The 24,645-nt window shown below is 35.1% G+C and overlaps 1 protein-coding gene across 1 annotated transcript; it reads left to right on the top strand.

Annotated features, from left to right (window-relative positions):
• Positions 1-5,219: 5,219 nt before the first annotated feature.
• Positions 5,220-23,611, top strand: Vmn2r73 (vomeronasal 2, receptor 73). The gene is made up of 6 exons (NM_001105186.1): positions 5,220-5,416; positions 8,226-8,505; positions 8,877-9,686; positions 10,697-10,924; positions 11,261-11,384; positions 22,695-23,611. Exons 1-6 carry the CDS (start codon positions 5,220-5,222, stop codon positions 23,609-23,611), a joined length of 2,556 nt encoding a protein of 851 aa, NP_001098656.1.
• Positions 23,612-24,645: the final 1,034 nt, after the last annotated feature.

Below are 24,645 nucleotides of genomic sequence, written 5' to 3'. Positions count from 1 at the left end.
CCATCTCACACCAGTCAGAATGGCTAAGATCAAAAATTCAGGTGACAGCAGATGAGGGCAAGGATGTAGAGAAAGAGGAACACTCCTCCATTGTTGGTGGGATTGCAAGCTTGTACAACTACTCTGCAAATCAGTCTGGTGGTTTCTCAGAAAATTGGGCATAGTACTCCCGGAGGATCCCCCAATACCTCTTCTGGACATATATCCAGAAGATGTCCCAACCGGTAAGAAGGACACATGCTCCACTATGTTCATAGCAGCCTTATTTATAATAGCCAGAAGCTGGAAAGAACCCAGATGCCCCTCAACAGAGGAATGGATACAAAAATTGTGGTACATTTACACAATGGAGTACAACTCAGCTATTAAAAGTGTTGAACTTATGAAATTCCTAGTCAAATGGTTGGACCTGGAGGGCATCATCCTGAGTGAGTTAACCCAATCACAAAAGAACTCAAATGATATGTGAATATTAGCCCAGAAACTTAGTATACCAGAGATATAAGATATAATTTGCAAAACATATGAAACTGAAGAAGAACAAAGACCAAAGTGTGGACACTTTGGTCCTTCTTAGAATTGGAAACAATCACCCATGTAAGGAGTTACAGAGACAAAGTTTGGATCTTAGACCAAAGGATGGACCATCTAGAGACTGCCATATCCAGGGATCCATCCCATAATTAGCCTCAAAACGATGACACCATTGCATACAATAGCATGCTGTATTAGCCAGGGTTCTCTAGATCACAGAACTTATGTCTCTAGATAGTAAAGGAATTTATTGATGACTTACAGTCGGCAGCCCAATTCCCAACAATGGTTCAGTCGCAGCTGTGAATGGAAGTCCAAGGATCTAGCAGTTACTCAGTCTCACACAGCAAGCAGGCAAAGGAGCAAGAGCTTTGCTCCAAAATCCCAAAGGTCTTTTCTGTGATTCACCTACAGGGGCCTGCCAGAGGCTCCAAACAGCATCTCTACCAGCCACAGACACCTCAAGTACCATCGGGTCTGCTGGGTCATATGGTCCAAGTGGTAGAGCAGCCTGCACAGCAACCTGGACCTGTTGAAGAGCCTTCTCCTGTTCCAGGCCCCACACAAAGCTAGCAGCTTTCCGAGTCACTTGGTAAATAGGCCTAAGTAACACACCCAAGTGAGGGATGTGTTGTCTCCAGAATCCAAATAGACCCACTAAACGTTGTGCTTCTTTATTGGTTGTAGGAGGGGCCAGGTGCAATAACTTATCTTTAACCTTAGAAGGAATATCTCTGCATGCCCCACACCACTGGACTCCTAAGAATTTCACTGAGGTAGATGGTCCTTGAATTTTGGTTGGATTTATTTCCCATCCTCTGATACACATATGTGTTACCAATGAGTCCAAAGTGGTTGCTACTTCCTGCTTACTTGGTCCAATCAGCATAATGTCATCAATATAGTGCACCAATGTGATATTTTGTGGAAGATCCAAACGATCAAGATCCCTTCTAACTAAATTATGACACAGGGCAGGAGAGTTAATATATCCTTGAGGCAAAACTGTGAAGGTATACTGTTGGCCTTGCCAACTGAAAGCAAATTGCTTCTGGTGGTCCTTATGGACAGGTACTGAGAAGAAAGCATTTGCCAAATCAATAGCCGCATACCAGGTGCCAAGAGATGTGTTAATTTGCCCAAGTAATGAAACTACATCTGGTACAGCAGCTGCAATTGGAGTTACTACCTGATTTAGTTTTCGATAATCAACTGTCATTCTCCATGATCCATCTGTTTTCTGCACTGGCCAGATAGGAGAGTTAAACGGAGATGTAGTGGGAACCACCACCCCTGCATCTTTCAAGTCCTTGATAGTGGCAGTAATTTCTGCAATGCCTCCAGGAATATTATACTGTTTTTGATTCACTATTTTCTTTGGCAGAGGCAACTCTAAAGGCTTCCATTTGGCCTTTCCAACCATAATAGCCCTCACTCTACAGTTCAGGGAACCAATATGAGAATTCTGCCAATTTCTGAGTATATCTATCCCAATTATACATTCTGTAACTGGGGAAATCACCACAGGATGTGTCCGGGGACCTACTGGACCTACTGTGAGTCGGACATCAGTCAAAACTCCATTAATCACCTGCCCTCCATAAGCCCCTACTTTAACTGGAGGGCCACAATGTTTCTTGGGATCCCCCGGGATCAGTGTCAACTCAGAACCAGTATCCAGCAGACCCCGAAAAGTCTGATTATTTCCTTTTCCCCAGTGTACAGTTACCCTTGTAAAAGGCTGTAGGTCCCTCTGGGGAAGAACTGGAGAAAGGGTAACAGCAAAACCTTTGGGTGTCTTATCAGGATCCTTCCTCAGCTGAACCTGGCCACCCCTTCATTCAAGGGGTTCCGGATCTGCAAACTGGCTCATCTGGAAATTGATTCACTGGCCGAGATTGCTGTTTACCACAATCTAATGTAGCCTTTCTTTCATTTGTTTGAGAATTTTTCTGCTTATACAGATCAAACAAATATGCAGTAGGCTTCCTATGTCTTTCATTCCTGGAAACACCATGATTGATTAGCCAGTACCAAAGGTCCAAGCGAGTCATACCATTATAAATTTCACCTCTCCTGTGCTGACCATTACTGTGTATGTTATTATAAACATTCTTTTGATCACGCTGTCCATTATAATAACTAGGATCACCTTGTCTCCGGCGATTCAATGCTGCCACCTGGCCCTTGTTACCTCGGAATCCAACTAAACCCAGTGAATTTAATTTATCTAATTGAGCAGAAGCATCTCCAATGCTAAGATCTGACACAAGGAAAAGGGAAAGAACAAAACCCTTCAAATGTGCTGGTGCCCCTCTCACCAATTTGCGTCTTATAGAGCTGGTGAGGGGCATATCTTCTGGACCTTCCCATTGTGGACAATTAGGCTTTACACAATATATCCACCCTAGCATTGCAATTTCCCTAAGTCTTAAAATCCCTTCATCAACACTAAGCCACGGAATATCAGGCATCTCCAAGTCATTTCCAGTATTTTAAAAGATTCATCCTTGTACTTCTGTTACTCTAGAACCACTCCTGGTACCAACTTGTCCTAGTCAGGGTTTCTATTCCTGCACAAACATCATGACCAAGAAACAAGTTGAGGAGGAAAGGGTTTATTCAGCTTACAATTCCATACTGCTGTTTATCACCAAGGAAGTCAGGACTGGAACTCAAGCAGGTCAGGAAGCAGGAGCTGATGCAGAGGCCATGGAGGGATATTCTTTACTGCCTTGCTTCACCTGGCTTGCTCAGCTTGCTCTCTTATAGAACCCAAGACTACCAGCCCAGAGATGGTCCCACCCACAAGGGGCCTTTTTCCCCTTGATCACTAATTGAGAAAATGCCTTACAGTTGGATCTAATGGAGGCATTTCCTCAACTGAAGCTCCTTTCTCTGTGATAACTCCAGCTGTATCAAGTTGACACAAAACTAGCCAGTACACAAGCGTCTGCTGAAATGACCCTGATATAGCTGTCTCTTGTGAGATTAGGCCGGGGCCTAGCAAACACAGAAGTGGATGCTCACAGTCAGCTATTGGATGGATCACAGGGCCCCCAGTGGAGGAGCTAGAGAAAGTATCCAAGGAGCTAAAGAGATCTGCAACCCTGTAGGTGCAACAACATTTTGAACTAAGCAGTACCCTGAAACTCTTGACTCTAGCTGCATATGTATCAAAAGATGGCCTAGTAGGCCATCACTGGAAAGAGAGTCCCATTGGAAACGCAAACTTTATATGCCCCAGTACAGGGGAATGCCAGGGCCAAAAAGTGGGAATGGGTGGGTAGGGGAGTAGGGGGGGGAGTATATGGGGGACTTTTGGGATAGCATTGGAAATGTAATTGAGGAAAATACGTAATAAAAATATTTTTAAAAAAGAATTAGGGATGAATATTATTATAATCAAAAATAGTACAAAAATAATGACTATCAAAGAACTAAAAAAAAACGTTATTTAATATATGACAGTCAGGCTAATGCAATATAATATATCAACTAGAAAAGGCAAAAAACAAAAGCTACTGAATGGCAAAACCCATACATTTTTGAAACTGTATTCTAACAAATAACACTATTAAAATAATAATCATTGGGTTATATGCCCAGCAATATACACTGATTTTTTTTAGCTATCTTTTAGAGTGAGATTTTTCACTCCTTTAAATAATATTTTTTGCTTCATATTGCATATATATATATATATATATATATATATAACTAAAATCTTCTATAAAATAAACTACCACAGAAGGTGAATAAATTGAAATGATTATAACTTACTTTAAATGGTAATCGAAAATGAATATAATCTAGGGCTTATGTCCATTATAATGATGAATCAGACAAAAGCTCTTACATTATAATATACTGGAATTCTTAATCAGTTTAACAACTAAGGTTAACAAAAACTGAGGTTAATTACAAATGATATTCTGGGTACTCAACATGTTCTTTAATCTTCCTTCAGAAAAATGAAATTAAAATTTTACTTGCCTTAAATTTCCTACAAAATCAGTTGTTACAAACTAAGTTTATGAAAACTTCAAATTTAAATTATTCATTCTTCCATAACACTGACAGAAAAGTAATTCAATTTATCGTTATGAATTAAATAAAGAGGAAAACCCCCTATAAGATACCTTAGTGCTAGGGACTCATGCAGGCATTGCATGATATTGTTAGTTTGTTCATTACTGTGTTCAATTGAGTTCCATGTGAGTCATCCATAATTTCTAGTAATCCTCATTTGGAATACCTGATGTAATCTGAGTTAACTATTTCAAATAGTCATCAGAAAACTGGATTGATAAACTAGGCTTGTTAGAAAATTTGCCCAAGAGAAATCATGCCTGATGTACATGTCTAGTGACATTAATGGAATCATATGGGACATGAATGAAAAGTATAATCATGAAGAAAGTTATTACCCCTTATTTGTTAACCAAGCTTATGAACTCAGATGTCGAGCCTAAGGACATAGAGTGCTTAAGAATCATCCAGAGGCAAACAAGGAACTGAAGAGTAAAAATTGCTAAGAGAAGAACATTTGTACTTTAGTAGTAGGTACAGTAATAAATAGTGACACTTGCCTGGGTTCACAAAATATTAATACTGAGATTCTGGCTATCAGAATGTATATGTTGCATTTTGCTCAGGCAGATATCTTGTGGACAGGAAAAAAAATGTTCTCTTTGATCTTCATTTTCTGGTTTCTGAAGATTTCCTATATTTTTTGTCATTTGAGTAACCCCAGATGCTTTTGGAGAATAAAAGACACCAAAGACAAACTAGGAGATAAAGAAACTTATTGTTTCTTTTCTATTTCTGCAAAGCATGGTTATATAAGGAATGATTATTTCAGTTGGAATCTAGACAAGCAGTAAGTGCATATTTCATTTACATATTTTACTTTATCTAGATATACTGAGATATAGACCATGATACCATGTGTCTTCTGGCTCTTCCTTTCTAGGAGAAAAATCAAAATTTATTTTATGTTTCAATGATGGTATTTTTTTTCAATTCTGGTTGTTTTATGAGTACCTTATTGTTTTTCCTTTTTGAGTTTCAATTTCTAGGTAAATGCTGAATGAATGACCCACTGTATTGACCTTGATACTAGAGAGACTCCCACAATTTGTCAATTTCCAACTTATTATTTCTTGGGATTTACCATAGAAAATTAGAACAAACATTGTTCTTGGCTTATTTCATGGAGACTACAATATAGTAGTCTTTATTGGTCTTCTAATGTTCCATCTGTCAGCATGGATACCCAATTCTTGCACCTCAGCCATTTGGATATCTGCCCTTATTTTTAGTTGCATTATTTAGAAAATAGACAAATTTTGTTCAAATAATCTATCTACCATAATTTAAAAATTTGGTGGTCTATGAATCCTGCAGCAGATGTATGGACTGAGAGAACTATTTTTTCACAAGTAAATTTTTCAGTTCCATTTCTTTTATACTGTGTCTTAAAGGTAATCCCATATTTTTTGTATTAATGTCAGAATCTTATGCAATTTTAATAATTTGAAACTTATAAAGTATCTATTTATTCCGGAAGATAATTTGTTAATTTGTTACAAGGAAAGATGCCCATACAAGCTATTACTTGTTTTTTTATATTTTTGAGTGCTAGAATAAAATACATTGTCTGTGATACCTGGCAATATTTGAGAGAGGATTACTATGGTTACATAATTTTCCATTACCAAGACTGTCATTTACAGATTTAAAAATTTCATTTCTCATTATTACTGTATATTTACAACTACCATACTCATTCAACAGTTTAATTTATTCTCCTTTCCTAAAATGTCAAATATGTTTGAATTCATGGGATTGAATGTGATTTATATAAATTGATATACATTTTATATAATATCTCTTTGTAAATGGGGGTACTGTATTTGAGATTTCAATTAAAGAAATTGTAATAATTTCTCCACAATGTTATAGGACATTTATCAAAAGAAGATTTCAAAGTTTCAATAATTTCATATTTAAATGGTATCATAAATATATATATATGTCTCTATATATACATATGTATATACATGTGTGTGTGTGTTTGTGTGTGTGTGTGAGAGAGAGAGATTAGCACATTGACATTGACACTTTTAAATAAAGATTCTATTCATTTTTAAACAGAATATATCAGAATAAAATAGAAATGGATATGATGGGTTTTTTTTGCTTTGGATTAGATTAAAGAAAATATTTGGAAGAAATGGGTAGAGCCATGGGTTAATATAATAGAAAAATGAGTATTTAATAATAAAAATCAATATTCAGGGTAAAATGTAGGATGGACCGGAAATCGAAATGCTCAGATATAGATGACAATGATTGTAGGAGAGTAGTTTGAACAAGAACATCTTCAGAAACACATTTGCATGTCTCCTATAAGCCTGTGATGAGCTAGATACTGTTTCAGATAAGCCTTGTCATATATAAGTAAATGTTTTTTGTAATTCCTTTAATTTATTCTCAAATTGTTCTAGTTGAGACATTATGGCTAAGAGTTACCTTTTAAACATATATCAAGTTTTATGTCCAGCACTCTAAGAATTTAAACTCCATGAAAGTTCACTGTATGTAATTTCAGATGCTCCAAAAGGAGAAATATCTAGAGAACTGATTTAGTTAATTTTTACTTATTATTAATAAGAAAAATATCAAGGCAAGGAATTCCTATCTAGACTTTAACAACCAAAAGTAACATTTTATGTAGAAAATAAATTTCATTGCATACATACTCAGGTTTTAAGTTTTCTGTAGTCAAGTTTATTTACCAATATCTGTGTGAGTATATATATATATATATATATATATATATATATATATAGTTATAGTTATAGTTATAGTTATATATAGTATGTATATTATAATTTCCTATAAAGTATTTTGTATTACATAGCAGATATGGTTCCAAAACAATGTTTGTTTCTCATGCTATATTGTGCATACATATAAGAGATTCTTGTACAGTTATTTACTGTTAATTTGTCACCAATTTTTGGACATTTATATCATTACTATAAACAAGACAGCACAGTTAAATATGCCTGTTATTTTCAGAAGTAAAATATTGAGTTACTGTTACACCTACATTGTTTGTGATCTACTTGCGAAACAATATAATATTAGACCAATGTGAATAAATTAGCATTCTCAAAAACATGACCATGATGGTGGAGATACAATAAAACTTAATACAAATTTAAATCTCCAGTGTGAATCTTGTGTGGACATAGTATTGGAATTATGAAGAGATATTCTGCCTAAATATGTACTAGTAACAATTTTAAATTTGTGTTTTAGGTATTTCTGAGTAACATTATTAATATTAGAGAAACATAGATTATAGGAGAAAGTGCAATATGATCATATTTATTCACATTACATCTAATCATAACCAATGCCATCATTATGAACATGGAGAAGAAGGCTTGTGATAGCATTATGATTTGTGTTCATATGCTGTATAAAGCAAGAGAAATTTATATTAAATGTATTTAGAAAACTTAATGTAAACTTATGCTATATTCCCTTTCCTGTAAGTTAAAACCAGTACATAACTGTGGGATTTTTGTGTTGATTTCCTCTCTGTATGCTAGAATTTTTTAAGGCTCATGCTTGTATACTTTTAGGAATTATATTCTGTACTGCTCTGTTTTCAGCGTGACACCCAAGACCAACCATTTGATTTTCTCTGTTTATCTTGCCTTGGAAGAAATAAATAAGAACAGCCATATTTTACCCAACATTTCTCTGGTAGTTAATATTGAATGTGTCCTACTAAAATATGGAGAGAAAACTGGTTTGGGTTTGAAACATGAAGAATTTATTCCTAATTACTACTGTGCAAATGAGAGAAGATATTTAATTGTACTTACAGCTCCTATATGGGCAGTATCTACAAAACTAGGACCATTCCTGTTCATGTCCAGAATTCCTGAGGTAAGTCAAGATGGATTAATTTAAAGGAAATACTTTCTCACCACATTGAGACTTTCTGAGTATAAAGGTAATTTAGCAGGCAGAGAAAGTATTATGTTTATTATGATCAATCAAGCATAAATATATATGTTTTGTGGCAAACCAAACAACATTATCATAAATGGGAATAGGGATCCGCAGTATTGTAAAATTTTATACCAGAAGACTCAGTATACTTGTATTATTTAGAGAATCAGAAGAAGTTGGATACCGTTGTAATAAAGAGTTGAGGAATAAACACTTTCTACGATAAATACATTTTGCTCAAGCACACTCCGATCTTACATGTATCCCTCTGCATTCCATTCTTGCCTGTGTTCTGTATTTTTCAGCTTTACTGTGGTCATTTTCATCTTCCTCTAAGTGATAATGAACAATTTCCTCATCTTTACCAGATATCTCCAAAAGATACATCTCTACCACTAGCCATGGTGTCCTTAGTGGTCCATTTCAGATGGAACTGGATAGGAGTGATCATTACAAATGATAACCATGGAATTCAATTCCTTTCTGAATTGAGAGGAGAAACGCAAAAACAAATTGTATGTTTATCAGTTGTGATTATTATCCAAACTGATGATATCACGGCATATAAAGAGTATCATATGAATTATAATAAAATTGTAATGTCTTCAGCAAAAGTTGTGATAGTTTATGGAGACCACAACTCGCCCATAAAGTTTGTCCTATTTTTGTGGAAATCTCAAGGCATTTTTAGAATTTGGGTTAGTGTGTCACAATTTGACATGATCACACCTCTAGGAGATTTCATGCTATACTCCGCCTCTGGGACATTAATTTTTTCACACCAGCAATCTGAACTGTCTGGTTTTGAAAAATTTATCAAAACAGTAAAACCTTCAAACTACAGTAGTGAATTTTCTTTTGCTAAACTATGGTGGACATATTTTAGATGTTCTTCTTTGCCACCATCTAATTGTAAGAAACTGAAGAATTGTCCCACCAAAACTGTATTTAGATGGTTATTCATGACACCACTTGGAATGGCCATGAGTGATACCTGTTATAACTTATACAATGCTATATATGCTGTAGCCCACTCACTCCATGAGATGCTGCTGCAACAAGTAGACACATGGTCAGAAAATGCTGGCAAGGAACTGGAATTTGACTCTTGGAAGGTAAGGAGTCTTACAGTAACTGGCAATTGTGTTGCTTGAGTATTTTAATAGAACCACATGGTCTAAAGTCAGCGATTGGATGGAACACAGGGCACCCAATGGAGGAGCTAGAGAAAGTACCCAAGGAGCTAAATGGGTCTGCAAACCTATATGCGGAACAACAATGTGAACTAACCAGTAGTCCCAGAGCTAGTGTCTCTAGCTGCATATGTAGCAGAAGATGGCCTAGTCGGCTATCATTGGGAAGAGAGGCCTCGTGGTCTTGCAAAATTTATATGCCCCAGTACAGGGCAGTGCCAGGGCCAAGAAATGGGAGTGGGTGGATAGGGGAGGGGGAGGGTATGGGGGACATTTGGGATAGCATTTGAAATTTAAATGAAGAAAATACCTAATTAAAAATATTAAAAACAAGAAATTTCACACATAGTTATGTACTGTATTATTGCACACGTGGCAGACCATGTTACTGTCATATAATATGACACTGGTATGTAAGTCAGCATTCATAATCTAAGTCATAAATTTTTACAGGTATGTAAACCACATAGGGCTTTCATGTATTATTTTTTCTTATGAAATTCCTAAATAGAAATAAGAAAATGACTTGTCTTTTATGTTATTCAATAGTTGCTGGTCAATTTACTAAATAGATGCAAGAGACTATCAAGTACTTTTCCATTAGTTACACTGATTAATTTCTATTCCAATGCCTGTGATCAAATAACTTTATTGTCAGAAAAAAAAACATAGAGAATGTGTTATTACTATCCAATCATAAAAATCAGGAGTGTAGGTTTTAAACCACCAAATCTAGCAAAAAGATCATATTAGTAAACAAAGTAGAACTAACTTTACATCTACATGAAATTTATTTTTGCATTTAGTACTGAATACTTATCATAAAGTTAAATTTTTGGAAAACATAGTAATAATTTGGAACACTCTAAATGTAATACCTACTATTCTAAAGTGGAAGCCTAGTTGAAAGTAAAATGACAAATGTGTTTTAGATGTTTTCTATTCTGAAGACAATGCAATTTGTAAATCCTGCTGGAGACCTAGTTAACATGAACCAGAATTTGAAACAGGAAAGAGAGTATGACATTTTCTATATAATGGATTTTCAAAAAGATTATGGACTTAAAATGAAAATAGGAAAATTTTCAGGTCATCTTCCAAGTCATCAACAGCTATATATGTCTAAGGAAATGATAGAATGGGCTACAGATATGGATCAGGTAATTTAGTCATAATGTAAATGCTTAACATGGAACACAATTACCTAAAATACCCTCCTTTTTGCTTTGCCATGGAATAAATACTTGGTATTTCTTCATTTATTGACTTACTATAAACTGCCCTAGACATCATTTTAATTTTTCTCTCTTTTTTGATATTTCTTAATATATAGATCATCATACAGTCATACATTTTATCTTTTAAAAAACAGTGAAATTTAATATGATATATGTGTGTTAAATGAGGTCTCTCATTGGATCTTTGTTATGAGAATCACTGGTTGCTTGTCTATAAGGATATTGTGCTTATTTTATAATGCATACTATTTTTCACAGATTCTACCCTCAATATGTAGTATGCCTTGCAGACCAGGACTCAGAAAATCCCCGCAGGAAGGAAAGGATATATGCTGTTTTGTTTGTAACCCCTGCCCTGAAAATGAAATTTCGAACATGACAAGTAAGGTTATCATTTATCAAAATATTCAGATTGAATTTTCTCCCATAGAAAAATAGTTCACAAAAGTCCTTTGTGGAAAGTAAAAGATATATCATGTTAAGGAGTCAAAAGCTTCAGATATAATGCTATTCAAAATAATAAACTCTTTAACTTTATTTTTGACTCGTTATTCTAATCCCTGGAAAACAATATTTTTCCTGAATACTTCTTTAGAATACTGAAGATTACTTCATTATGAAATGTTAGTGCTTCTCAATTTTATTAAAAATAGGAATACTGTGCATTTACAAAACTTCACCTTTTATTCACTTTACAGTCTACTCACATCCCCCATCCGTCCTCTTCTGCCAGTCCTATTCTTACAAATTCATCCCCCTTATACACCCTATCCTTCCCATTAGAGAAGGACAGCTTTCTCTTGGATACTGCTCCACCATGTGCTATAGGTTCAAAGCAGGACTAGTGCTGTGGCCCAGTGTGTCAGCCCAAGTAGGGGCATGAAACCCTATGGTAGGTCACAAAGATGGAGATAGATTTTGCTCCACTTGTGACAGGACCCACATGAAGAACAAGCTGTGCATTTGCTATTTATGTTTAGGGAGCCTTGTTCTAGTCTTGGCATGCTCACCAGTTGGCTGTATAGTCTTTCTGAATTCCTAGAGGCCCAGATTATTTGATTCTGTAAGTGTTCTTGTAGTGTCTTTGAAACTTCTAGCTCACCTTTGTCTACTCCAAACTTTATAGAATAGTAGATAAACTCATCATGATATTTCCTGTTGGTTTCTCAATCTATTTACTCCTACTGCTACTTGAAGCCCATCAAGAGACAGTACTGCTACACTCCTATTTGCAAGCTAGTCAGTACTATTAATAGTGGAAGACTTTGACTCCATCATAGATTTTGGGAAGATAATTGGTTGGCACTTCCCACAGACTCTGCTCCATCTTTATTCCTGCGAATAATCATGACAAATATTTGGTTGGAGGTTGCCTGGATGGATTGATATCACTTTCTTCCATTTGAAATTGGGCCTATCTACAGAAGGTAGCCTATTAAGTTTCTATATCCTTTTCAACTTGAAACCTTAGTTAGGGTCATCACTGTATATTCCCTGTATCCTTACCTTTCTCAGCCCTCAGGCTAGTCCCAGAGCAGCCCCTCTTCAATTTCCATTCTCACTCCCTGGCCTCTCTGGTCCTCCAACCCATAGTTTTTTTAACCACCCCTTTACCCCCTTACTTCCACTTCAACAAATTTTTTATATCTTTATTGAACTCCTGAGACTATTTAGTTGTAACTTCTGTGTAATACTTCATTTGGAAAAACCTTATTACCAAGTTTCTTTGGGTCAGTGGTTTGTAGCATGGTTATGGTGAAATTTATTGCTAATGTCTATGTGTAAATGAGTACATAAGATCCACGTCTTTTTTGCTGGAACCATGGGTCCCTTCATGTGTATTTGAGTTCTGTGTGGTATGCTTGGTTGATAATATTGCTCTTCCTATGGTGTTGCAAACCCCTCGAGCTCCTTCAGTCCTTTCTCTAACTCCTCCATTGGGGAGCCCGTGCTCAGTCGAATGGTTGTCTCTGAACCTCTCTGTCTCTGTATTTGTCAGATTCTGGCAGAGCTTCTCACTAGACAGTTATACCAGACTCCTGTCAGCATGCACTTCTGAGCATCCAAGATAGTCTCTGGGTTTTGTGTCTGTATATGAGATGGGTTTCCACGTGGGGTATTCTATGTATGGCCTTTCCTTCAGTTTCTGCTTCACACCTTGCCTCTGTGTTTGCTCCCATGGATATTTTGTTCCTCTTACTAGGAAGGACTGAGGCATCCACACTTGGTTGGCTATAACCTGGCTATAAACTTTCTTTAGAAACTTTAGTTGTGTTCCTTACATTAGGAATTATGCCAGTATTTATCTAGACTATAAACTTGCTGTAAATTGTCTTTAGAATCTTTAGGTATGTTTTTTTTGCATTAGGAATTACACAAGTATTTATCACGATAAGGTGAATAATCTTTTTTACTGCGTTCTTTAATTTGGTTTGCAAGTATTTTATTGAATAATTAAACATGTTTTTTTTTTAGAGAAATCAATCTATAATTCTTGTTCTCCATTGAAACTTTATATAGGTTGTGTGTTACGGTAACTATAGTTTAAGAAAATGAGCTAGGAAATGATCCTTCTGTATCTATTTTGTGGAAGAATTTGGGATGTACTGGTGTTATATCCTTGAAATTCTGGTTGAATTTTTACCTAAAACCAATCTGAACATAGGTTTTGTTGTGTTTGGGAGCATTTAAATGAGCGGTTCTATTTCAATGGGGGACATAGGTCTATATAAATTGCATATCTGGCCATAACTTCACTTTGGTAAGTGTTACATATCAAAATAATAATCATTTTTGTTAGACTTTATTCGATTTTGTGGAGTGCTAGATTTAAAGTGTGCCCTAATAATTCCCTTCAGTGTCTGCTATTTCCTCTTTTCATTATTTATTTATTTATCTATTCATTTACTGTTTTGGATATTTTTTCCTATGACCTTTTCATTGTTTGGATAATGGTCAGCCTATCTTGTTGAATATATTAAAAATTTATATTTTCAAAAATTTTCAGTCATTATCTTCTTTATATTATTAATTTCATCCCTCATTTTCATAATTTATTGCCATCTAATTTCTTTAGGTATATTTAAACATTTTGATGTTGTTGCTGAGCCTTTAGATGTGTGTTGACTTGTCAGTATGTGATCTCTCTAATTTAAGTAAATACTTAGTGCTAATAACTTTTGTTTTAGCAGTGCTTTCTTTGTGTCCCATATATTTGAGATTGTTGTGGACAAATGTTCATTGAATTCTAGAAAGTCTACATTTTTAATTTTTGTCTTGATGCATTATTTCATTAAACTAAGAGTTGTTTATTTTGCATGAGTCTGTAAGCCTTCTGTGGTTACCTTTGTATATGATGTCCATCACTAATACATGGTGATCGGCTAGGATGTAATCAATTATTTAAAATTTCCTGCATCTTTTGAGACTTGCCTTGCTTCTGAGTTGGTAGATTTTTGAGAAAAATCTGTGAGTTGCTGAAAAAAAAAATATTCTTTAATGTTTAGCATAATGACCTGTATATATTTGTTACATTAATTTGATTTATAAGACTATTTAACTCCAGTATTTTTAATTTTAAACTTCTGTGTAGATGAATTGTCTACTGCTTTGAGTATGTAGATGATGCTGTGTGTATCTGCTTCTATATTGGCAAGGCTCTAGCTGAACTTCTCTGTTACAGCTATATCAGGCTCCTTTCAGCAAGTGCTTCAGCAATAGTGTCTGGATTTGGTGTCTGCAGCAGGAATAGTTGCATAGTTTGGGCAGTCTCTGGATGGCTTTTCTTTGAATCTCTGCTCCACTCTTTGTCCCTGCACTTCCTTTTGACAAGCAGAATTCAGGATTTTTTTTTTTTTTTTTGAGATGGGTATATGGCTCCATTGCTCAATTGGGGGTCATGCCTATCCACTAGATGTGTTCTCTACAGGGTCAATCTCCAATTTGTTGGGTATTTCAGATAATGTCCTCCCTACTGTGTCCTGGGAACCTCTTGGTTCCCTGGCATCTGGAACTTTCTAGTGACTACACCCACTTGCCCCTCCTCAACTGTTACTCTCCTTGCAAATTCATGAACCTCTGTATGTCTCCTCTATCTCAGTCTATATATGACCTACCTGCCTTTTTCTCCTACCCCTCCTTACTCCCTTCTAGATCCCTCTTTCCCTCTATGTCCAAAGATTATTTCATTTCCCCTCTGAGTAGGACTGTAGCATCCACATTTTGGTGTGATATTCTTTCTTCTTGGGTTTCATATGGTATAAGAGATGTATAGTGGGAATTCCCCAGGTTCGTTTTGAATAATATCCACTTATAATAGATTACATGCTGTGTGTGTGTGTGCGTGTGCGTGTGCGCATGTGTGTGTGTATGTGTGTGTGTGTGTGTGTGTGTGTGTGTGTGTGTGTGTGTGTGTTTGACTAGGTTACCTCACAAAGGATGACAATTTTATATTAGAGCCATTGGCCTCTGAATTTTGTGAAGTGATTGTTTGAAATAGTTAAGTTGTATTCGATTATGTAAATATACCACATTTACTGTACCCATTCCTCTGTTGAGAGTACCTCTAGGTTGTTTCCAGCTTTTGCCTATTATAAATAAGGCTGCTATGAACTTAGTTGAGCATGTGGCCTTTCTATATGTTGGAGAAACATTTGTGTATATACCCTGGAGCTGTATAACTGGGGCCTCAGGTAAAATTATTTCCAATTTTCTGAGGGTCCACCAGACTTATTTCCAGAGTGGTTGTACCAGCTCACTAGCCCAGCAGCAATGGAAGATTGTTCCTCTTTCTCCGCAGCCATGTCAGCATTTGCTGACACCTGAGTTTTTGATCTTAGCCATTCTGATGGGTGTGAGGTGGAATTTCAGGGTTGTTTGATTTGCATTTTCGTGATGACTAAGGATATTGAACATTTTTTAATTTATCTGATATTTTATTTATTTACACTTCAAGTGTTATCTCTTTTCCCAGTTTCTCCTACAAAACCCCCATCCCATTTTCTCACCCCCTGCTTCTATGCAGGTGTTCCCCCCATTCACCCACTCGTGCACTCCATTCCTGGAAGGGTTTTGAACCTTCTCAGGACAAAGGGCATCTCCTCTTATTGATGTCCAACATGGCCATCCTCTGCTACATATGTGGCTGGAGCCATGGGTCCTACCATATGAACTCTTTGGTTGATGGTTTAGTTCCTGAAATTTCTGGGGTATCTGGTTGGATTATATTGTTCTTTGAATGGGTTGCAAGCCCCTTCAGCTCCATTAGTTCTTTCTCTGAGTCCCACATTGGGGACCACCTCCTCAGACCAATGGTTGCCTGCAAGCATCCACAAATGTATTTGCTAGCCTTTGTCAGACCCTCTCAGGAAGCTATATCAGGCCCATGACAGCATGCTCTTGTTTAAGTGCTTCTCAGACATTTGAGAATCCTCAATTGAGATTTATCTGTTTAGCTCTGTTCCCCATTTTAATAGGGTAATTTGGTTCTCTAGAGTCCAACGTATTGAATTCTTTATATATTTTGGATGTTAGTACATTTTAGATGTAGGGAAGGTAAAGAACTTTTCCTAATCAGTTGTTTACCATTTTCTTCAATGTCCTTTGCCTTACAGAAGCTTTTTAATTTTATGATGTCCCATTCGTTAAATCTTGATCTTAGAGCTTAAGCCTCAGTGTTCTGTTCAGGAATTTTTCTCCTTTCCAATGTATTTGAGGTTCTTTTCCATTTTCTCTTCTATTAGATTCATTTTATCCGGTTATATGGTGGTTCTTGATCCACTTATACTTGAGCATTCTAAATGGAGATAAGATTTGAACAATTGTATTCTTCAACACTTATGAGCACTATCATATTATCTCCAAATACTATTATCTTGACTCCCTCCTTTTGAATTTGTATTATATTAATCTCACTTTGTGGTCTAACTGCTATGGCTAGAATTCCAAGTATTATATTTAATAGATGGAGGAGAGTGTAGAGTCTTGACCTGCCTCTGATATTAGTAGGATTGCTTCAAGTTTTTCTCCATTTAGTTGGATGATGGCCATTGGCTTGTTTTATATTGAATTAATTATATTTATGTATGGCCCTTTATTTGCAGGTTTCTGCATTGCTTTTAGCAAGAAGGGCTCTTGTATTTTGTCAAAGACTTTTTTCAGATTCTAATGAGATGATAACATTGTGGGTTTTTTTTTTTTTAATTTTTGAGTTTGTTTATATAGTGTATTATGTTGATAGGTATCTATATATTGAACTATCCCTTCATCACTGGGATGAAGTCTTCTTGATCATAGTGAATAATCATTTTGATATGTTCTTGTATTTAGTTTGCATGAATTTGGTTGAGATTTTTACATCAATTTCATGAAGAAAAATGTTTTTAAGTTCTCTTTCTTTCTATTTTTTATTTTTCTGTGATAAAGGTTTCAGTTTAAATGTAGATTCATAAAATTTACTGGGTAGTGTTCCTTCTGCATCTTTTTAATGAAAGAGTGTGAGAAGTAATGATATTAGTTCTTTTTTGAAGGTCAGGACGAATCCTGCGCGAAGATCAACTGTTCCTGGGGATTTTATTCTTTGTAGACTCTTACTAACTGATTGAATTTCCTTGGGGGTTGATTGACTGTTTAATACTTTCTCTGATCCTGACTTAACTTTGGCACCTGCTATCTGTCTAGAACATAACCCATTTCGTGTAGATTTTCCAGTTTTATTGAGTATAGTCTTTTGTAGAAGGGTTTGGTAAGTTTTTAATTTCTTCAGTTTCTATTCTTAAGTCTCTATTTTAATTTCTGATTTTGTTAATTTGAATATAGTCTATGTGCCCTTTGATTATTTTGACTAAGTGTTTATCTATGTTATTGATATTCTCAATATACTACCTCCTGGATTGTTAATTCTTTGAGTATATTTCTTTTTGTTTATATTTAGATAACTTTAGCCTTGAGTTTGCTTATTACCTATTGTCTACTCCTCTTCCATGTGTTTTTTTTTTCCCTATTTGTACATGAGGTTTTCGACGTGTTGTTAAGCTGCTAGAATATACTGTCACCAACTTCTTTTTGGAAGCACCCAGAGCTATGATTTTTTTTTTTTTTTTTTTTTTTTTTTTTTTTTTTTTTTTTTTTTTTTTTTTTTGCTTACCATTGCTTTCCTTGTGGCCCATAAGTTTGGGTATGTTTTAATTTCATTTTCATTAAATTCTAAGTATCATTTGATTTATTTATTTATTTCTTCCTTGACCAAGTTATCATTGAATAGATAGTTGTTTAGCTTCCATGTATATGTGGGCTTCCTGTTGTTTTGTTGTTGTTAAAGTACAGCATTGGTATGTGGTGTTTTGATAGAATGCATGCGATTATTTCAATTGGCTTATATTAGTTGAGACTTGTTTTGTGTATGATTATATGATCAAGTTTTGAGAAGTTACCATGAGTTTCTGAGAAAATGGTATAGTCTTACTTTTAGGGTGAAATGGTCTGTAGACATGTATGAAGTCCAATGGGTTTATTATACCTTCTCTTAGTTTCACTGTGTATTGGTTTAGTTTCTGTTTCGAAGATATGTCATTGGTGGAAGTAGAGTGTCAAAGTGTACTACTATTATTGTGTAAGGTAGGTTCATTGTATACTTTGGCTTCCTTATGTTTCTTTTACAAATGTGGGTGCCCTTGCTTTTGGGGCACAGATATTCAAGATGTTCAAGTGCTCCTCCTGCTGGATTTTTCCTTTAATCAGTATGGAGTATTCATCCCCATCGTTTGTGATAACTTTTGATTGAAAATCTATTTTACTGGATACTAGAATTTCTATCTCAGCTTATTTCTTGTGGAAATTTGCCTGGAAATATTTCCCAGTCATTTCCTTTGAAGTATTATCTGTCTTTGTCACTGAGGTATGTTTCCTTTATGAAGCATAATGATGGTCCTATATAAATGTCCAGCCTGTTAGTCTGTGTCTTTTTCTTGGGGAATTAATCCATTAATGTTGAGAGATATTACAAAGAGTTGATGCTTTCTGATATTTTCCTTTGTAGAGTTGGATATATGCTTGTGTGGCTCTCTTCTTTTGGTGTTTTTGTGAGATTACTTTCTTCCTTATTCTTAGGTGTATTTTCTCTACTTGTTTTGGTCTTTTTCCTCTATTATCCTCTGTAGGTCTTGACTGTGGAAACATATTTTTTTCTTTTTTCTTTTTTTTCCTCTTATTTTTTTTATTACGTATTTTCCTCAATTACATTTCCAATGCTATCCCAAAAGTCTCCCACACCCTCCCACACCCTCTCCTACCCACTCATTCCCATTTTTTGGCCCTGGCGTTCCCCTGTACTGGAGCATATAAAGTTTGCCTGTCCACTGGGCCTCTCTTTCCAGTGATGGCCGACTAGGCCATCTTTTGATACATATGCAGCTAGAGTCAAGAGCTCCGGGGTACTGGTTAGTTCATAATGTTGCACCTACAGGGTTGCAGATCCCTTTAGCTCCTTGGATACTTTCTCTAGCTCCTCCATTGGGGGCCCTGTGATCCATCCAATAGTTGACTGTGAGCATCCACTTCTGTGTTTGTTAGGCCCCGGCCTAGTCTCACAAGAGACAGCTATATCACGGTACTTGCACCAAATGCTTCCTAGTGTATGCAATGGTGTCATCATTTGGAGGCTAATTATGGGATGGATCCCTGGATATGGCAGTCTCTTGATGGAATCATCCTGAGTGAGGTAACACAATCACAAAAGAACTCAAATAATATGTACTCACTGATAAGTGAATATTAGCCCAGAAACTTAGTATGGTGAGATATAAGGTACAATTTGCAAAACACATGAAACTGAAGAAGAACGAAGACCAAAGTGTGGATACTTTGCCCCTTCTTAGAATTGGAAATAATCACCCATGGAAGGAGTTACAGAGACAAAGTTTGGAGCTGAGACAAAAGGATGTACCATGTTTTTTAAATTTAGTTTTGTTTTGGAATACCTTGATTTATACTTCTGTGGTATTTGATAGTTCTCCTGAGTTATATTAGCATAGGCTAATATTTTTGTTTTCTTAGAGTCTGTGTGACATCTTCCCAAGATCTTTGGCTTTTAGAGTCTGTATTAAGAAACCTGGTGTAATTCTAATGAGTAAACCTCTATGTGTTACTTGATCATTCCCCTTACCATTTTCAATATTCTTTATTTGTTCAGTGTATTTTACATTTTAATTGTTATTTGATGGCAGGAATTTTTTTTCTGGTCCTATCTGTTTGGTGTTCTGTAGACATCTTGTATATTGAAGGGCATCTCATTTTGTAGTTTAGGGAAGATTTTTTTCTATAAGTTTGATGAAGATTTTGGCTGGCCCTTTTATTTAAGAAACTTCACTGTCTTCTATACCTCTGATTTGTTCTTTTAACTTTATCTATTTTAATTTTTTCTTCTATTACATGGTGTATTGATTATTATGTTTCAATGGTAATTTCTTTTCTGATCTGATATATTTGTTGTTCTGCAGGTTTCTTGTGCCTTTATATTTGTCTTCTTTTCAGGTAAGGAATAGTCAATTCTATGGTTTCGTTAAAAAATATTTTCTTGGCCTTTGAGCAGGTATGCTCCATACTGTACCCCTAATGTTCTTAATCTGAATGATCATACTTCTATATGTCCTGAATGTTACCTCTCATGGAGTTTTATACTTAATGTTTCCTTTGACTGCTGTATCAATTTCTTCTATAATGACTTCAGTGCCTGAGATTCTCCCTTCCATCTTTTGTATTTTATTGGCAAAGCTTGACCTTTTTTCATTCCTAAGTTTTTTTATTCCATATTTCCTCAGATGGTGTTTCCATTACTGTTTCTCTTTTCTTTTTAAGGTTTGAAAACATTAATTTGTTTCCTTGAATAGATTGTTTATTCTGTGATCTTGTTTACGGAAACTTACTTTTTTCCTCCAATTGTTTCAATTTTCTTGACTTTGATTGACAAATTTCTTAATTTCGTTGTTTCTGTTGACCAAATTTCTTCAAGAGATTTTTCTTAATGTTTATTTTTTCAAAGACCATACTTACTAATCATCAAATTTATACATATTTCTGTGGTCTTTTTGTTATACTTTACCTATGTTGGAAGATCAGAATCTTCCATAATACCAGGGACATTGCCCTGGATTTTTTTATTTATTTATTTATTTTTGGCATCTAGATATTTGTTTTTGGTGACTACAGTTGTACCAGTTGACTCCTGGGTTTGTCTTGGTTGTGTGGGTTATTATTCCCTGGCTTTTGATTTATGTGTGTATATTCAGAGTGTGGGATGGTTGAGTTCTGCTTGATCTACTAGTGTGTTCAAGGGTAAGGCTTGCTAGTATTGATTGCTGGTTAATGGAAGGCCAAGGTGATGGTCTGATAGATTCACAGGAGGCATGGACTGTTTTGAGATAAACCTGCTCTAGTTATTTTATTAAATCCTAGGTGAGATCTGAGAATTATGTATGAGTTGATAGAGAGCGTGGCTAGACTCTACAGACAGCCTACCAGTACTTCTTGTAGGCATGGCCTGCTGTTGACCAGATGATTTTACTTTTTTTGTATTATTTATAAAGGCTTGAATATATGTGTATTTAATTTTCCCTATCTTCCCTACAAAATCAACCCTTTTTACTGACTTTCAACTTCATGACTGTTTTTTTAATTGCTGTTGCATACAAAGATTTTCTGTACAGAAAATGTTTCTAAATACAATAAATTAGTCTATATAGTATTACTTTTGTGTTTTGTGGGAAGACTATTTTGTTGTTCAAGGACAATTAGTGTGTATCCTCTACTCTAGGAAAGTATCTCCACATTCCCTAGTTGTCTTTAGTTCCCTATAAGATTATTTCTTGATAACTTTCCGTACTCCACTTTGTTATGTTTTTGGTTTTGGTTCTCAATCAGCTTATGTTTAAGATTCTCATCTGTTGAGATTTTATGGTTTTTAATAGTGATCATCTTAGAAAATACAAAATATAAACAAACAAAAATTTTTTTATCTACTAACTGTTGCAATCTGTAATGATCTAATTTAGAAATCAATTTTATAGATATATTCATTAGACAAGACTCCAAAACTCTTAATTTTACTATAATTATCTCGACTGGTGCCTATTCCTTTCATACAGTAAGGACTATTGTTATTTGTGTTTGTAAAGAAACTTATTGGGAGCATAGTTAGGGATTAAAATTTTTAGTAATGTGTTGACCATATATTGTTTTCCAAGATACAGAGTGGATATGATTTATTTGTCCAACAATCAAATTGAGACCACATATAGAATTAAAGAGTTACTGATTAATAAACATAAAGATGTATGGACACATCCCATTACTAGTTATTTTTGCATAATATTGAGCATAATTTAATTACAAAAGTTTGTTTCCTTAATGACCAAGCTAAGATATGTGACTGTGGAAACATGAAAATTATATGATGGTATGAGTTTTTGAAATATGATATAAATATCTGGAATATATAAGATAATTACAAACAAATCTTACATAAAGATGATAAGCATTAGAATTTGTACCAAATGCTATGGAGCTTGCACATTTAAATTTACATATACTAAAAGAAGCAAGCCCAACTTAGCTATAATTTTTCCAATGTATTAATTCAGTATATTTTGTAAATGATAATGAATAAATATATCTGATAATATTTTCCTTCCTATACTAGATATGGATCAGTGTGTGAAATGTCCAGAAGATCAATATGCCAATGAAGACCATACTCTCTGTCTCCAAAAAATTGTGGCTATTTTAGATTATAGAGACCCTTTGGGAAAGGCTCTGGCTGGCTTTGCTCTATGTTTCTGTGTTATTACATCTGGTGTTCTTTGCATCTTCCTGAAACACAGAGAAACTCCCATAGTCAAAGCCAATAACCAAACTCTCAGTTATGTCCTACTCATTTCCCTCATATTTTGTTTTATCTGTTCCTTGCTTTACATTGGTCATCCCACTATAGTCATCTGTGTCCTGCAGCAGAGCACATTTGCCATTTCATTCACTGTGGCTGCCTCTACTATCTTGGCCAAGACAATTACTGTAGTACTGGCCTTCAAGGTCACTGTCCCAGGAAGAATGAGATGGCTGCTTGTGGCTGGGGCGCCCAAATACATCATTCTTATATGCACCATGATTCAGCTGATTCTCTGTGGAGTCTGGCTGGGAACTTCCCCTCCATTTGTTGATGCTGATCTACACATGGTACATGGCCACATCATCATTGTTTGCAACAAAGGTTCAGTGATTGCCTTCTACTTTGTCCTTGGTTACATGGGCTCTATTGCTCTAGCAAGTTTCACTGTAGCTTTCTTGGCCAGGAATCTGCCTGATACATTCAATGAAGCCAAGCTCTTGACATTCAGCATGCTGGTGTTCTGCAGTGTCTGGGTCACATTCATCCCTGTCTACTACAGCACCAAAGGAAAGACTATGGTTGCTGTTGAAGTTTTCTGTATCTTGGCCTCAAGTGCAGGGCTTCTTCTTTGCATCTTTGCCCCAAAATGTTATAATATTTTATTAAGACCAGGGAAAAATTCTTCTCATATGTTCAAGAAACTACATGCTAAAACTGAAAATATAATTTAAATTTAGCCACGTATATAGTTTACCAAACTTATCTACATATTTACAAAGCTGCTTTCAACTCATCAAGTATTGTATTGAAATATGAAGTTTCTATTATGTAAACAATGTAGAACATATGCTGTATAATAAAAATCAAACCCATGACCTGGACCTCAGTTTATTGGATCAATCTGTATAATCTGACACTTTTATACCTCTAATATCAGTTTTTTGTTTTTGTTTTTCTTTTTTTAATTATAAAACTGTCAGGTATCTGAAAATTGGCATTTGGCTTTGCAAATTATTTCACGTATTATCAACCTACCTGTATTGATTTCTTGTAATTGTTCTATTAAAAATATTACCATGTGGATAGAACGCACACACACACACACACACACACACACACACACACTCACACACATATATATATATATAAAAGGAATCCTTTATATTTTTCTAGTTCTGCAAAAAAATTTATAAAGAACAATTAACTAAATTTCTTTGTAACATGATATTCCAGGACATGGGATTATGATGGTATCAGTGCTTTCTGTTTCAATTTAAGTAATGATCATAATGAAGATACTCCATGATTAAAATTTTAATTCTGCTGAAAGCCTCATGAATGAAGATATAAATGAGTCCATAAAAATCTGTTGTTATTTTGCTAAGTGGTCATTCCCTAAAATGCATATCTTTATACTGAAGTTTATATTTTAGGACATAGACTTCTCTCAATCTTATCAATAGATACTTATTTATAAAATGCATAGTAATTAGTTAAGAAATGCATAATGTTTTAAACTAAAAAGAACAACATCCCAGGTTCTCCACCTTAATTAAAACATCTTCTCCATCAATACTTGGAAAATATCTTGGCATAGGAGGCAGAGAAACTAAGGGCCAATCACTTAGAAGTGTTGTGAAATTCTATCTTTATAATATGATGCTGTTTTTGAAATTCTAATTACGAAAAAAAATCTCCAAAATATCAAAAATTGAAAATACTCACATAAGTTCTGGAGATCTTCATTAGGTCTCCTCAAACAAAC

This window comes from Mus musculus, chromosome 7 (genome assembly GCF_000001635.26).
Source record: "Mus musculus strain C57BL/6J chromosome 7, GRCm38.p6 C57BL/6J".
Taxonomy (NCBI): domain Eukaryota; kingdom Metazoa; phylum Chordata; class Mammalia; order Rodentia; family Muridae; genus Mus; species Mus musculus.
Note: the sequence above shows the minus strand (reverse complement) of the source record. Positions and strands in the feature narration are given on the sequence as shown.

Excerpts from the sequence above, each read along its gene's own strand:
- Vmn2r73 (NM_001105186.1), top strand. The coding sequence starts at position 5,220 with ATGTTCTCTTTGATCTTCATTTTCTGGTTTCTGAAGATTTCCTATATT. Across the intron at positions 8,506-8,876 it reads TCATGTCCAGAATTCCTGAG|CTTTACTGTGGTCATTTTCA; the intron begins GTAAGTCAAGAT and ends TGTATTTTTCAG. Across the intron at positions 11,385-22,694 it reads TGAAATTTCGAACATGACAA|ATATGGATCAGTGTGTGAAA; the intron begins GTAAGGTTATCA and ends TTCCTATACTAG.